Source organism: Fusarium musae, chromosome 3, assembly GCF_019915245.1.
Source record: "Fusarium musae strain F31 chromosome 3, whole genome shotgun sequence".
Classification (NCBI taxonomy): domain Eukaryota; kingdom Fungi; phylum Ascomycota; class Sordariomycetes; order Hypocreales; family Nectriaceae; genus Fusarium; species Fusarium musae.
Window position 1 is genome coordinate 2,972,065 of NC_058389.1, and position 12,192 is coordinate 2,984,256.

The 12,192-nt window shown below is 46.5% G+C and overlaps 3 protein-coding genes across 3 annotated transcripts; 2 read left to right on the top strand and 1 right to left on the bottom strand.

The window, feature by feature from the left end:
* Window positions 1-1,281: 1,281 nt before the first annotated feature.
* Window positions 1,282-2,612, top strand: J7337_004348 (uncharacterized protein; the record flags this gene model as incomplete). Its single annotated transcript, XM_044822043.1, has 2 exons — window positions 1,282-1,671; window positions 1,725-2,612. The coding sequence occupies 2 exons, from the start codon at window positions 1,282-1,284 to the stop codon at window positions 2,610-2,612; spliced, it is 1,278 nt and encodes a 425-aa protein (XP_044683376.1).
* Window positions 2,613-6,191: 3,579 nt separating this feature from the next.
* J7337_004349 (uncharacterized protein) lies at window positions 6,192-6,613 on the bottom strand (the record flags this gene model as incomplete). Its single annotated transcript, XM_044822044.1, has 2 exons — window positions 6,192-6,542; window positions 6,599-6,613. 2 exons carry the CDS (start codon window positions 6,611-6,613, stop codon window positions 6,192-6,194), a joined length of 366 nt encoding a protein of 121 aa, XP_044683377.1.
* Window positions 6,614-10,073: 3,460 nt separating this feature from the next.
* Window positions 10,074-11,825, top strand: J7337_004350 (uncharacterized protein; the record flags this gene model as incomplete). The annotated part of the gene is made up of 4 exons (XM_044822045.1): window positions 10,074-10,411; window positions 10,464-10,594; window positions 10,645-10,901; window positions 10,953-11,825. The coding sequence occupies 4 exons, from the start codon at window positions 10,074-10,076 to the stop codon at window positions 11,823-11,825; spliced, it is 1,599 nt and encodes a 532-aa protein (XP_044683378.1).
* Between the last annotated feature and the right edge of the window lie 367 nt (window positions 11,826-12,192).

Consider the following 12,192-nt stretch of genomic DNA (forward strand, 5'->3'; position numbering starts at 1 on the left):
ACAGGGTACCTCACACGCGAAACATCCCGACGAACGACGAGAATGTCGACCGGACCTGGCAAGCAGAACCCGGCAACTCAAAAGGGCCTGCTGATGAGCTGTCATCCCGTACATGCTGTCTCACACTGATGCACGCTGTAGCTGCCTACCTAGGTTCTAGGATGACGAGTATATCTGCGTTGCGGTGGATATTGACATTTCCTGGGGGTCTCGTGCCCCACGACGCATACAAGGTGGTCCTGGGGGGAAAGCCCTCCAGCCGCAGATCTTTAGATTCGAGAACGTCTGGGTTTCTAGGGGCCTTTCCAGCTGTTACGGGTATTGAGATCCGGTATGGAGAATGGGCTGAGATGGAAGTGTCACGGTTACAGACCGGGGTTACCTTTGTGCTGTAGAATCAAGAGAGGGGCCATGGAGTCACACGTATCGTATCCCGCGATATCGTCTGATGTTGGTAGGTGCTCTGGCGGCGCTAGTTACAGATGTTGTCCTGGGGAAACAAGGAGAGCGGGAGTTGTTGATTGTGCTCAGTCTCTACTGAGATGACGAAGACATTGCTGGTCACTGGGCCAATTGACTCTGTCAAGACAATTCGTTCACTCCAGAAACTGTGTACGATTTGAATTGACTTTTTTTTCTGAACAAAACCCGTCGGATTATCGTCAAATAACCTCAATTCGTCGAAACACAACGTTTCTTCAAAAGGGTGGCAGAATCTCTAGCCCACCAACAAGGGTCCTTTAACACCCTCCAGCTAACAAGCATTTAAGCCTCTAAGGACGGGGTTTAAAACGGGGGTGGCTTACGGGAAGTCAGGGATATCCGTGCTTGAGTTATGTTTCGCATCATGCCCCTCTGTCCAATCTCGATCATACATACAGGGATCAGGTCCGCTTCGATTAACTTTGTTTTTTCAACACTGTAGCACTCGGATCGAAGGATGGCATGATTCTGTCGGGAAACACCGGCAGTCCGACATGTCCGACACGCATCATCCTGGTTTATACAACCGTTGTGCGTTTTTGAAATTTCTTGGCTGGGGGTGTCTCTTCAGCTGACGAGAACGATCAGCTAAGGTACAATGTGTTAATAGCTGATATATAGCTTGCCACTTTGTATAATCTCGCTCAGAGATTACTGTGAGCATCCTGGAGTAACACACCCCTTCTTCTGTGCGTGTCTCGCATTCGACCCATCCCAATAGTTTTTCTGAAGACTCCTTGTTTTGTTTACTATTATTTTTTGCCGCCGTGAATATCGCCACTTGTCCGACGACGTTCAATGTCGTCCCCATCCCCGAACGTTGACTCTGCATCATCATCTCCCAAGGTTGATTCCTCAGCACAATCCCAACAAGACTCGACCCAAAGCACACTCCAGCAACTCTTTGGCGGCTTGTGCAAGCAGAAGCTCTTAGAAGAAGTTGATAAGCTCAAGGAAGCTGTCCAGAAAGACGACCCGCAGAAAGTCATCATGTCTTTACCCATGCTTCTCGCTTTGACTGTCTGCCCGGCCATGCTGGGTACGCAAGAAGCTATCAGACAGTCTCAGGCAAAGACGAAGCGTGAAGAACATCGTGGCCGACGCTGCAACTTAGTTGTTTCTTGTGTCAAGCCCAGTATCAGGTCTCGAGATATCAACAACAAACTTGTTGTCTTGAAAGATTCAAAGGTCAGTCCATGTGTTTTGAAAGCTTTGCAGGGTAATAGTTAACATCACAACAGCTTTATATCGCCAATGAGCACCCACTATACAACCATGATCCTAAAAACAATGTCAGCAAAGGCTACGCCTTTTCAGGATACTTCCTCCCCTTCCCAGACACAGAGTACGAGGGTCTCGTCACTACTATCAGTGATGACCCTCCTTTCTTGAACTGGATCTACATTGACAAGAAGACATATGAAGTCAAGTACGGCGTTCGTGCCGACACAGAGGGCCACATCACTGGCCCATTTGACTGCACCAAGCAAGACCGTCGTATGACCTGTGAGGGCTGGGAGGGCTTCTGCGCTGTCGAAGAACTCCCCGGCATCTGGGCTCTCTACTACGACCGCGACGATGATGGCCTAAAGTCAAAGGTCGCCATGGGGACTCGCGTGCTAGAAGTAGAGCTCACCAGGCGAGAGAAAAAGGAGCCCAAGCCTGTAGGAGAACCCGAACAGCCCATGACCATGGATGAGAAGATGAAGCAGCACAAAGAGCAAACCGCCAAAGACGAGGCCGACCGTGCCGCATTTGTCGCAACTGGTCGTCATCCCGGCGCTGAGCCACCTTCCCCAGCTTATAAGCCTGAGCAGAAGAAGAACGGGCTCTTAGATCCGGACTCTAAGGAAGCTAAGCGCCAGCGTATCGCCGATGCCCTGAGCCGCCTGAACATTGATAGCCCCACCAAGAGTGAGGGAGGGTCAGATGGAAGTATCTTGACGAGTCTGAGCCAGGACTTCTCAATCTTCTCAATGGCCAAGAAGTTGACTGGGGATGAGGGCGGTACAGTGGCTAGTTCAGTTTGGGAGCCAGAGAAAGAGAAGGATAAGAACCACAAGAAGAACGATTCTACAAGCGAGGCGGGATCGTACAGGAAGGCTACCGTTGAAGATGCTACATCATAGAATATTTGGTTCGGTATGGTGTTGCTTTCACTTTCGTTTGGTCACTGGCGTTTGGGATCATTGATATTACGGGGAAAGGAACTATCATGTACACTGGATCTTCTCGAGGACTTACGGTTATTCTTATGGCCAATATTAGGGCATGTACTATAATGATAGTGTCAAATTGATTTGAGTTATCTGATAACCTTGTCCACGTTTCGAGTGCCTAATGAACCTGCAAGTGACGCCCCCAACCGTGGGACTTACTATCAATTCATCTCATAGCCTAATCGACACCCCTGAAAAGTTAATTGATCATGATTGCTATAGTAAAGCGTCAGTGATGAGGCGTCTAGCATAAGGACCATGCATCCGGTTTCTATCCGGTCGCCCCCAGAACCGCCACAACCGCCCCGGGAACAAGGACCAGATTTAATGCATAATTCTGCAAGGACAAGTATTCGTTGCCATGCGCCATTGAGAAAAAGCCCGGGGGCGCATGCATGCTGCAGGAGGAGTTGCAGCATCAGTTTCGCAAGCCTCACTCTGTCAGATCATGTGTATCACGGAGAGGTTTAGAAATTCTCTACCGAACCGAAGGATTCGATGAAGGTTTGAGAGCATAGGGATTTCTTCTATTGTTTAGAAGTTGGAGAAAACATATGATGATATACTAGAATCTTTCGATTTTCTGTGGCTATGTTTCAGATTAAACCTCGCGCGACAAAACATGTCTCGCAGATCGGTAACAAAGCGTTTCTTCCACGACCCCTTAGAATCTCGCTACGACCGTAAAATCTGACAACGAAGGGTAGATCATGTAACCCTCCTACTTCTCGAGCAAGATGTGGCCATTGGATGCTGGGATTTCTTCCCCAGACCGTGAAGCAGGGGTGAAGCAAGCACAGGGACTAGGATCTGAAGAGATCTATCGGAATGAATTCGGAAATGATGTGCTGCTGCGCGCATATCCGGTGCATGTTTGCGCTGGCAGGTTTGATTCCAGAATGAGTCTCGGACGGGCGGTTATGCGTGACATCTGAAAGTGAGACATTTGCCCTTGAACCCGATATATTCCGCCATGAGAGTGGATTTTGAGAGGATGGGTCTGACTGATATCTCAGCGCTCAACTTCAAAAAGAAAAGAAAGAAGATGTTTTCCTGCCTACGAGTGGATACTGTCTTGCTCGTGATCTATTTGAAGTTATAGCTTCATCCACTCTCTCAGCCCCGGCTGAACCTTGTCGGCGTGAATCTCTTACCCGCCTCGATTTGTCAAATTGCACTCGATCAGATGTCGCCCATCTCATCCCGCACCCGCAGAGCCGCTCTGACATGCATGTTAATATCCCGCCTCGGAGCCGAGAAGGTCCTTTTGACATGCAGCAGCAGAGATGAGCTGGGCGTTTGTCCAAGACACGGGCAATCTTCTCACTTCTCCCTCCACTTGCCGGCCCTTTATTGGCAAATACGTGGAGCAGATGCGTATTTTTCTGCATCAATGGCCATCAAGAGTCCTTGTTGTTTCGATATTCAGCTGCTAGATACTTGGGTCAGGATACTGGTTCAAGGGTTGGTTCGCCGAAATCAACAAAAGCAAACATGAAGTAGCAATTCGTATTCAGCTTCGGCATATATATCTGATCCACACTTCGTTGGCATTAAACTCCACATGCCGCCCCTGTCTGCATATTGGATCAATACCAACCTCTCTTATTAATGCCGCTGGGAAAGTCTACCTCGGTTATTGGTGCACCATTCATCTTGGGATATTACAGGATGAGAGCTACAGGTCAAAGAGTCCAACTGCTCATACTTTGAGGTTACTCCATAAGCTTCCTTTCCCGTCAGAAACCATTAGAGTCCTCTATAGAGCCTCCTCGACCCATATCATGGTTTGGATATGTGCGCCGCGAAGGGACTCCGTGTCTAGTATCGGACATCAACCTCCTAAACCTTCGGTGACGGCAATGCCTCTTTGATAAACGTTAGCTCCTCAGCTGTTCAACTACAGACTATTATTCACGAATTTTGCATACATCGCTTAACTACAATGGACAGCTCATCGTAGGTAGAAATATCTTATGCAAGAGGCTGAGAAGAGTAGAATACTACAGCTAGCATCAATGTAAGAGATGGTGCCCGGTGCAAATAATTGTGACGTTAAGACGATGATATTGAAGTTGAATTTCAAGACCAGACTAAGAGCATCCCCGTGTCTTACGAAAGGTCATCAATACAGATATCCAAAGGCACCCAACATATGTGAATAAATATGGAATAAGTTTTCAAATACAGCCGCTATTGGGGATATGACAAAGGGGTCACGGTTGGACTTTTGGCCACGAGTCTCAGCTCTGGGAACGCTTCTGACTTATAGTTAAGAACTTAAGCCATCGGAAATGAAACTTAGGATGAATTATAGACCTGAAGTTGAAGTTGTGCAGACAGACTTGGATGATAGAGATACATGCTCTAAGTATATGTCATCTGAGTCTTAACTGGGAATAGTTCATGGTAAATTTTCATTGTGAACTTACGAAGACGACAAATGGATGAGGCAGCTCTACCGTCGACCGACAGTGAGATTACCCACAAGTTATGAAATTAGAAGAAAATATTCAAGACTTTGGCCTCTTCCATAGATTTCTCCGAGATCAGAAGATATCGCATCGGTTAGTAATTGGCTGAGGATGACTTCTTAACATGAAATTTCTCACTGAGACATCATGAGCTTCAACAATGAATCAGTTGACTATTTTCTGGGCGAGGCTTGTTGAAACTAGCCATCACGAGGTAACCTGTTATCGCTCTAGAATGTTTCCCGAATACTGAGATGATCGTGATTAAATCAATGAAATGAAACAGTGACCAAGCACTATTGATTCGGCAATGGCATCACAGCTTGTGATGCAGGGTATGTCGAATATTCTCAAAAGAGATAAGGCCTACAATGATAATGCGGAGCAGCTATTGACGGTAGTAAGTGTTAATTGTAAACCTTAACACTCTTAAAAAGATGTAGTAATAAAACCATCATATGCCTTGCCATATAATTGTTTCCTGCTTGTTGACCTTAATCCTTATCAGCATCAATCATGATGATGAATGCATCTCCACTATCATCAAACACCACGGTGACGCGAGTGTGGGGCTGTCGCGTGCAAGATGACGGAGGCTTACGTGGCTGTGCGGCTACGTACAGTCTGGCTAGGACTTCAATGGGCCTGAAGATCAGACCTTGATTAGCAGCACTAGCCGATCCTTGGATGGTTTCAGAGCTAACATCGCAAATCTGAGGCTATCTTGAGGCTAGTCAACGTCCGGGCGTTCAACGGTCACTAGCTTCAGGGAAAAACGACGTTCAAAATGGTAATAAGTATATAAAATAGACAGACAATGTCTGAGACATGTCAAAGAATACTGTTGAACATATATGTGTAGATACCCAAGGAAATGCAAATGGAGCCCCAACGCCGCCAACCGAAGTCATATGTTATTCATTGTTTTCCGATATTAACAACAACCTTAAGGCCATAGTCGTTATTTAGTTCCTGAGAATGTCAGCAATGATCATAGCAATAATTGTTGTTCAACTTACAGCAAGCAAAGAGTAAGATCACCGTGGATTCTCGCCTTGAGCTGAATCTCAATCTCAAGGTTCAATTCAAGGTGCAGGGAGAGGGCATCGCTCTTTCCACCACCGCCCTGTTGCTGCTGCTGCTGCATCTGTTGCTGTTGTTGCTGCTGCATTTGCTGTTGCTGCAACTGCTGCTGCTGAGCGTTGTAATTGCTCTGGGCCATCTGGCTGTTGTCCTGCTCGTCATCGTAGTCTTCGAATCGGGCGCGTCGCTTGCGTCGCTCGGACTTTTGCTTCTTGGTCTTTGTCTTTCGCACGGGCTTCTCCTGCTCGAGCTGCTCCTCCTCGAGATCGCTTCTCTGCTCAGCCTAGCGGGAACACTGTTAGTGATGGAGCAAACAGTAAGAATACCTGGGGTACATACGGATGATGACGACATATTGCGGCCCGGGAATAAAGATCAAAGTGTAAATAGGAGGAGGGAAGAAAGTGTTGGAATGAAGATGTAGAGAGAAGGATACAGAAAAACTCCACCAGAAGATAGAATATTTTTAAATAAGTATCTAGAATCAAAGACAGCAGATTTCCTGATTTCTCCTTTCTCCGCAAAAGTGCAAACAGGATCCATCATCGAGATTGGAAAGAGGCTGACGCGCAAATCGTCATAATAGCGACTGGTGCCATGATTTACCGCTAGAATCAAGTTCTTGACCCCAGAACTTACAGGGGGTGCGACCTCAAGGGTGCTGTGACGTAATGATGTGGCTGGTACGTAGGCCAATACATGAAACAAGACCTCGCTTTCAGATGCCATAACGTCGCTTTCCTTGGCATATGAAATAAATGCATGTTGCTCCCCTGTAATCATTGGATCTGTTTACAATTGCATTGTATTTTTGGTCGGTTTTGGTGCAGGTCACGTGGGGGGCTCGTATATCTGGGTTCTATGGAGAGGCTGGATCTGTAGCTGGTCAAGTCGAAACTTCAATCACGCACGAAAGTGTATCAAAACTTATATAGCACGTTAAATCCAGCGCAAATGCGCTACGGTAAATAGCCAATTGCTCTTCTATAAGCTTCTGTTCCTAGGTAACCATGACGAAAAGCCACCAATATCACGACGAGTTCAAGTTAGGTTCCCGAGTCCAGATTCAGTTTAGACAATATGTCAATAGAGTGTCTGATCAAAGCGATGTGACTTACAAAAAGAATCGACGCGTACCACTGTCAGGAGAAGAATATTGAACTGTCAAGTCTCTTACTCTCGGTGTAAAAAAGGCTCCAATATAAATGCCTATCCTTGAAGCTGTATAATAAGTATGTTGATACAGATAAACATGAGAAGAGCTACTAAACTGTCTTGCCTGAAGGTATATCTTACAGTTATTAGCATGTATGGAAGCTAACGAAGTTGGCCATCTTGCCACCATATACAACTTTCGAGAAACTTTGTTCCATTTTGTGAAAACTCAATTATCAATTGCAAAGAATATTCATAGGTATTTACACGAATGCGCCATTAGACCAAGCCGAAACTCGGGGAACTCCTTACTATAGCAAAGTCTTCTATGGTACCTATATGACTGACTAACATGTGCCGTTGGTTCTGAAACTAACACATCCGGATGCCAGAGTCTGAAAGTTAGTTTTCTGTATAGATACTAAATCATGCAATAACCCGAGAGTCACTTAATTGATAGTGCCGCTGTAGATGCTACTCTGAGTTGCTTTGCAGCTCACCTTTCCTTTACTGTAAAGTCTGTTCTCGTAATCTTGCTACGAGAGATAACCAACCCTGGGCCATCTGGCTCTCTGACTCACTTCGTAATGCATGGCATGGGCTTAGTTGATGAACTACAGTCTTTTGGGACAGGTTTGACTCACCTTGTTGAGTCCGTGGTTGTCTGAGACGTATCACTGCATTGCTCTAGCGAAGAGTATTACTAAGAGGGAAATGTAAGAAAAACGCCATATAAGGGGGAAGGCGCCTTTTCTAGCTTAATTGTTGTAACAGACTCACAAGGACTCCTACCTGAACCTCGACTCGCTTCACCAGATAGACTAAATCGACTTACCATAATTGAACTCAACATGACTCGAACACTCTGCTCGAGCGAGATTGCGTTGTGAACGATCGAGGAGGTATTATCGAAAACACGCACGGCGTACACGTCGCTCTAACGGACACAGAGGGTAATATCCTCTTCTCAGCTGGGAACCCTTCTCGTGTTACCCATTCTCGATCCACAGCTAAGCCTTCCGAAGCCGTACCTGTGATCGAGACTGGCACTGTTGATAAATTTGGATTTGGCGACACTGACCTTGCTCTCATGTGTGCCTCTCACTCAAGGGAAGACTTTCACATCACGCGCACCAAGAATATGCTGAGCAAGATCGAAGCAGAGAGTGGTCGTCCTGCAGTTTCCGAAGAGGTGAACCGTGAGTGGATAAAGACTAGGTTTGTGCCAACAGGAATATGTAATAATTGCTCCGGAAAGCATGTTGCCATGATGGCTGGTGCTGAAGCATTGGGAGCTGACGCTAAAGACTGTCATCTGCCGGACTATCCTATGCAACTTAAGGTCAAAAGATTTGTCAACGACCTGACATATGATCCGGAGTAAGTGGAATGGGGTGTTAATGGATGCAATCTTCCAGCACCAGCATATCTTCTATTCTATCTCGCACAAAAAGATGTAACATTCGCTAATGCTGCGGGTGCTGTCAAGGCACTGTCACTAATATGTCGAAGAACTCAAAATCTCTCACGCGTGTTTAACGCCAAGGCAAAACATCTAGAGGAAGTTGGCAGAACGGGACGTTTCTGTACGCTACTTACGTCGATCTATTAAGGGCAATTTTTTTGGCAAAGTTGGCGCTGATGCGTCTTAAGATACTTGGCGCCTTGGGGTGAAAAGGGCACTTGGAATAGCTGCCAAAATTGAGGAGGGCAATCTTGAGATCCTCCATGCGGTTGCTCTAGAGATTCTCGAACAGTTAGGGATTGGTACACTGGAACAAAGGAGGAGATAAGATAGTTTCCATCATGTTTAGCGGAGGAATTCTGTAAACGAGGCGACAGGACGGGTGAGGTAACAAAGTTCAATTTCAAAGTTAGACCATTCGGGGATAGAATAGACTAGACCACTGGGTATCTCGGCAGGCAATGAAGATATTGTGTTAGGAGGACTTGATATTGAACGAGTCACAAGGTGAATGCTGATTGGTGGTAAAAGAATATCCCGGGGCTAAATTTCAGGTGCAAGGGTCATGTTAGTCGACAAGCGTACACTGGCTAGACTGGTCTACTGCTTCAAGTATGATATTTGCCTAAAGGCGACAGTAGCATTAGTACCAGGGAATAAGATAATTTGTATCAAGCGTGTATCACCAGATATTTCTAGGGTTTGATCACCTTGTATCTCTTTGCCTGCTGACTCCTCCACCAAGTCTGTCTATCTGCACAGAAGCTTCCATTATTGCAAGAGCTCAAACACTTCAGAATTCCTGATCCGAATGGCTTTAAATCGAAAGAAAAAATCTAAACAAGGATCTGAATCTCCTTCCCCTCGGGGTTGCTCCGCACCCCGCAACTCAATCACCCCAGATCGACATCCTTTCCTGGGGCTAGCAACGCGGGGAATAGTCAAACTAATCTCATGCCCCGTCAGAGCTACGACACTGCGTAGAATAGATAACACTTTCCTAGATTATCCTTGGTGGAAACACTGTGACCGTGGAAATAAGACGTGGCCCCTAGTTCGAGTAGTAGTGCGAGGTCTGAGAACAATATGTGTGACTGACTTATAAGACCTCTGATGCTCAAGTCTTGGTATTAGGGAAGTCAAGAGAGATTTCAGTGTCGTGAATACCCGCCAGCCAAAGTGACACCCCTCAATATGAAGTCAATATCTTTCTTCCTCCTGACTGCGTTAGCTTGGACGACAAGTGCAGCTTCTCCTAAAGCCACAACATTAAACGGAACATACGTTGGCAAGAACTTGCCGGGCTGGGATCAGGATGCCTTCCTAGGCATTCCTTACGCTCAGCCCCCTGTTGGGAATCTGCGGTTCAAGTGGCCTCAAAGCTTGGACAGTTCTTTCACAGAGGAACGCACAGCCACCGAATATGGAGACAGTTGCATGCAGTACACTCAGAACTGGACCATGTCAGAGGACTGCCTTTCTCTGAATGTTATTCGACCAGCTGGAAAACCAAAGAAACTTCTACCAGTCCTGTACGTTCCCCAAACAACAAAAACTTCCTCGGGACTGATAGTAAGAACATAGAGTTTGGATTTATGGCGGTGGTCTATATGCTGGAAGCTCTGCCGACCCACAGTACAACCTCAGTGGGATTGTCAAAGTTAGTCAAGACATCAAAGAGCCTATCCTAGCAGTAAGCTTTAACTACAGATTGGGTACGTCCGGGTTCCGCTTGAAGTACCATTACTAACTCTCTGATCTTCAGGAATGTGGGGGTTTCTCCAGAACTTCAGCCTTTTGAAGGAAGGTAACGCCAATGCTGGCCTCCTAGACCAACGGCTTGCACTGCGTTGGATCCAAGAGAACATTGAAGCTTTTGGAGGTGACCCAGAACGAGTTGTTGTATGGGGCGAGAGCGCTGGAGCTCAGAGCATAGCGTATCAGATGTTTAGTTACGATGGCCGAGATGACGGGCTGTATCGAGGAGCTATTCTTGAGTCGGGAGGTATTACAGGTGCACAGGTATGAACTCTATCACCCCCGTTTTTGAGTTTGCCGATTGACTTTGACTAGATTCACGATCTCAGTTACTACAATGTCGCCTTTGAAAATCTTACAAGGACTGTCGGATGCTGGGACAAAAAGGATCAGCTTGCATGTCTTCGAGACTTGGATGAGAAGTCGCTATATGCTGCGCGCCCTTCATTGACGTTCAACCCTCTGATCGACGGCACTTTCTTGACCGGTTACCCCAGCCAGCTCATCCGCGAGAAGAACTATCACACCGTGCCTATGATAATTGGAGCAAACACTGACGAAGGCTTCTGTATCGGAAAAGTCAACACGGATCAAGATCTCTTCTACGAAGCTTTTCGGTGGCGGAACTACGCTCTGAGCGCCCCGACAATCCGAAAGCTCATGGAACTTTATCCTGACGATCCATGCCATCAACCTCCCTATGCCATCACGAATTGTTCAAGACAAGATGGAAACTATCAAGGACGACGTGCCTGTGCTATCGGCGCCGACATAACTATGATCTCAGGGCGCAGGAAGCTCGCAGAACTATATGCACAATCCGAGGATGTATACTCCTACCGTTTCGACCAAAGACCATACCTGAGAGCTGAGTGGGATGGGGTGAAGCATTTCGATAATGTTGCATTTAGCTTCCAGAACATATCTGGGTTGCTAGGTCCAAGTCCGCAGTACGATAGTCACGCTGTGTTGGCCAACACCATTGGACAGGCTTATGTAAGGTTCGTCAACAGTCTAGATCCCAATTCCAAGAAGGGGAAGCTTCCAAAATGGCCAAAGTACAGCAAGTCAAAGCCCAAGAATATGGTGCTCAATGCCACGAAGAACTGGGTTGAGGATGATACCTGGCGGAAACAGGGTATTGAGTATATAAACTCCTATGAGGTGGCACGAGAGCTATATGGTTAGAGACGGGAGGACTTGCCAAAAGATACCATAACAGGAAATATCAAGTTGGAGCATCATCTAATGAAGGAGTTCACTTAACCTAACTAGGGGTTGGGACGCAATTCAAGAATTCAATCTCAAGTGGTAATCCTGTGGAATACATAGTCAAGTTCATGATAATTGAAGATAGATTTAGCAAAGCTCGTCATTTGCTTTATTTCCGCCCCCCAGACTAAGGACCCCAGGTCCTCGATCGCTCTGAGGTCCTGGTTTCATCTGATTTCTAACGGTACTCGTATAGATCGGCGACGCCGAGGCTCGCTTCTAACAATGCGAGTATTACCCTTGCATGTTACTCCATCTCAAGTTGCCTCGTAAGGCAATGCTA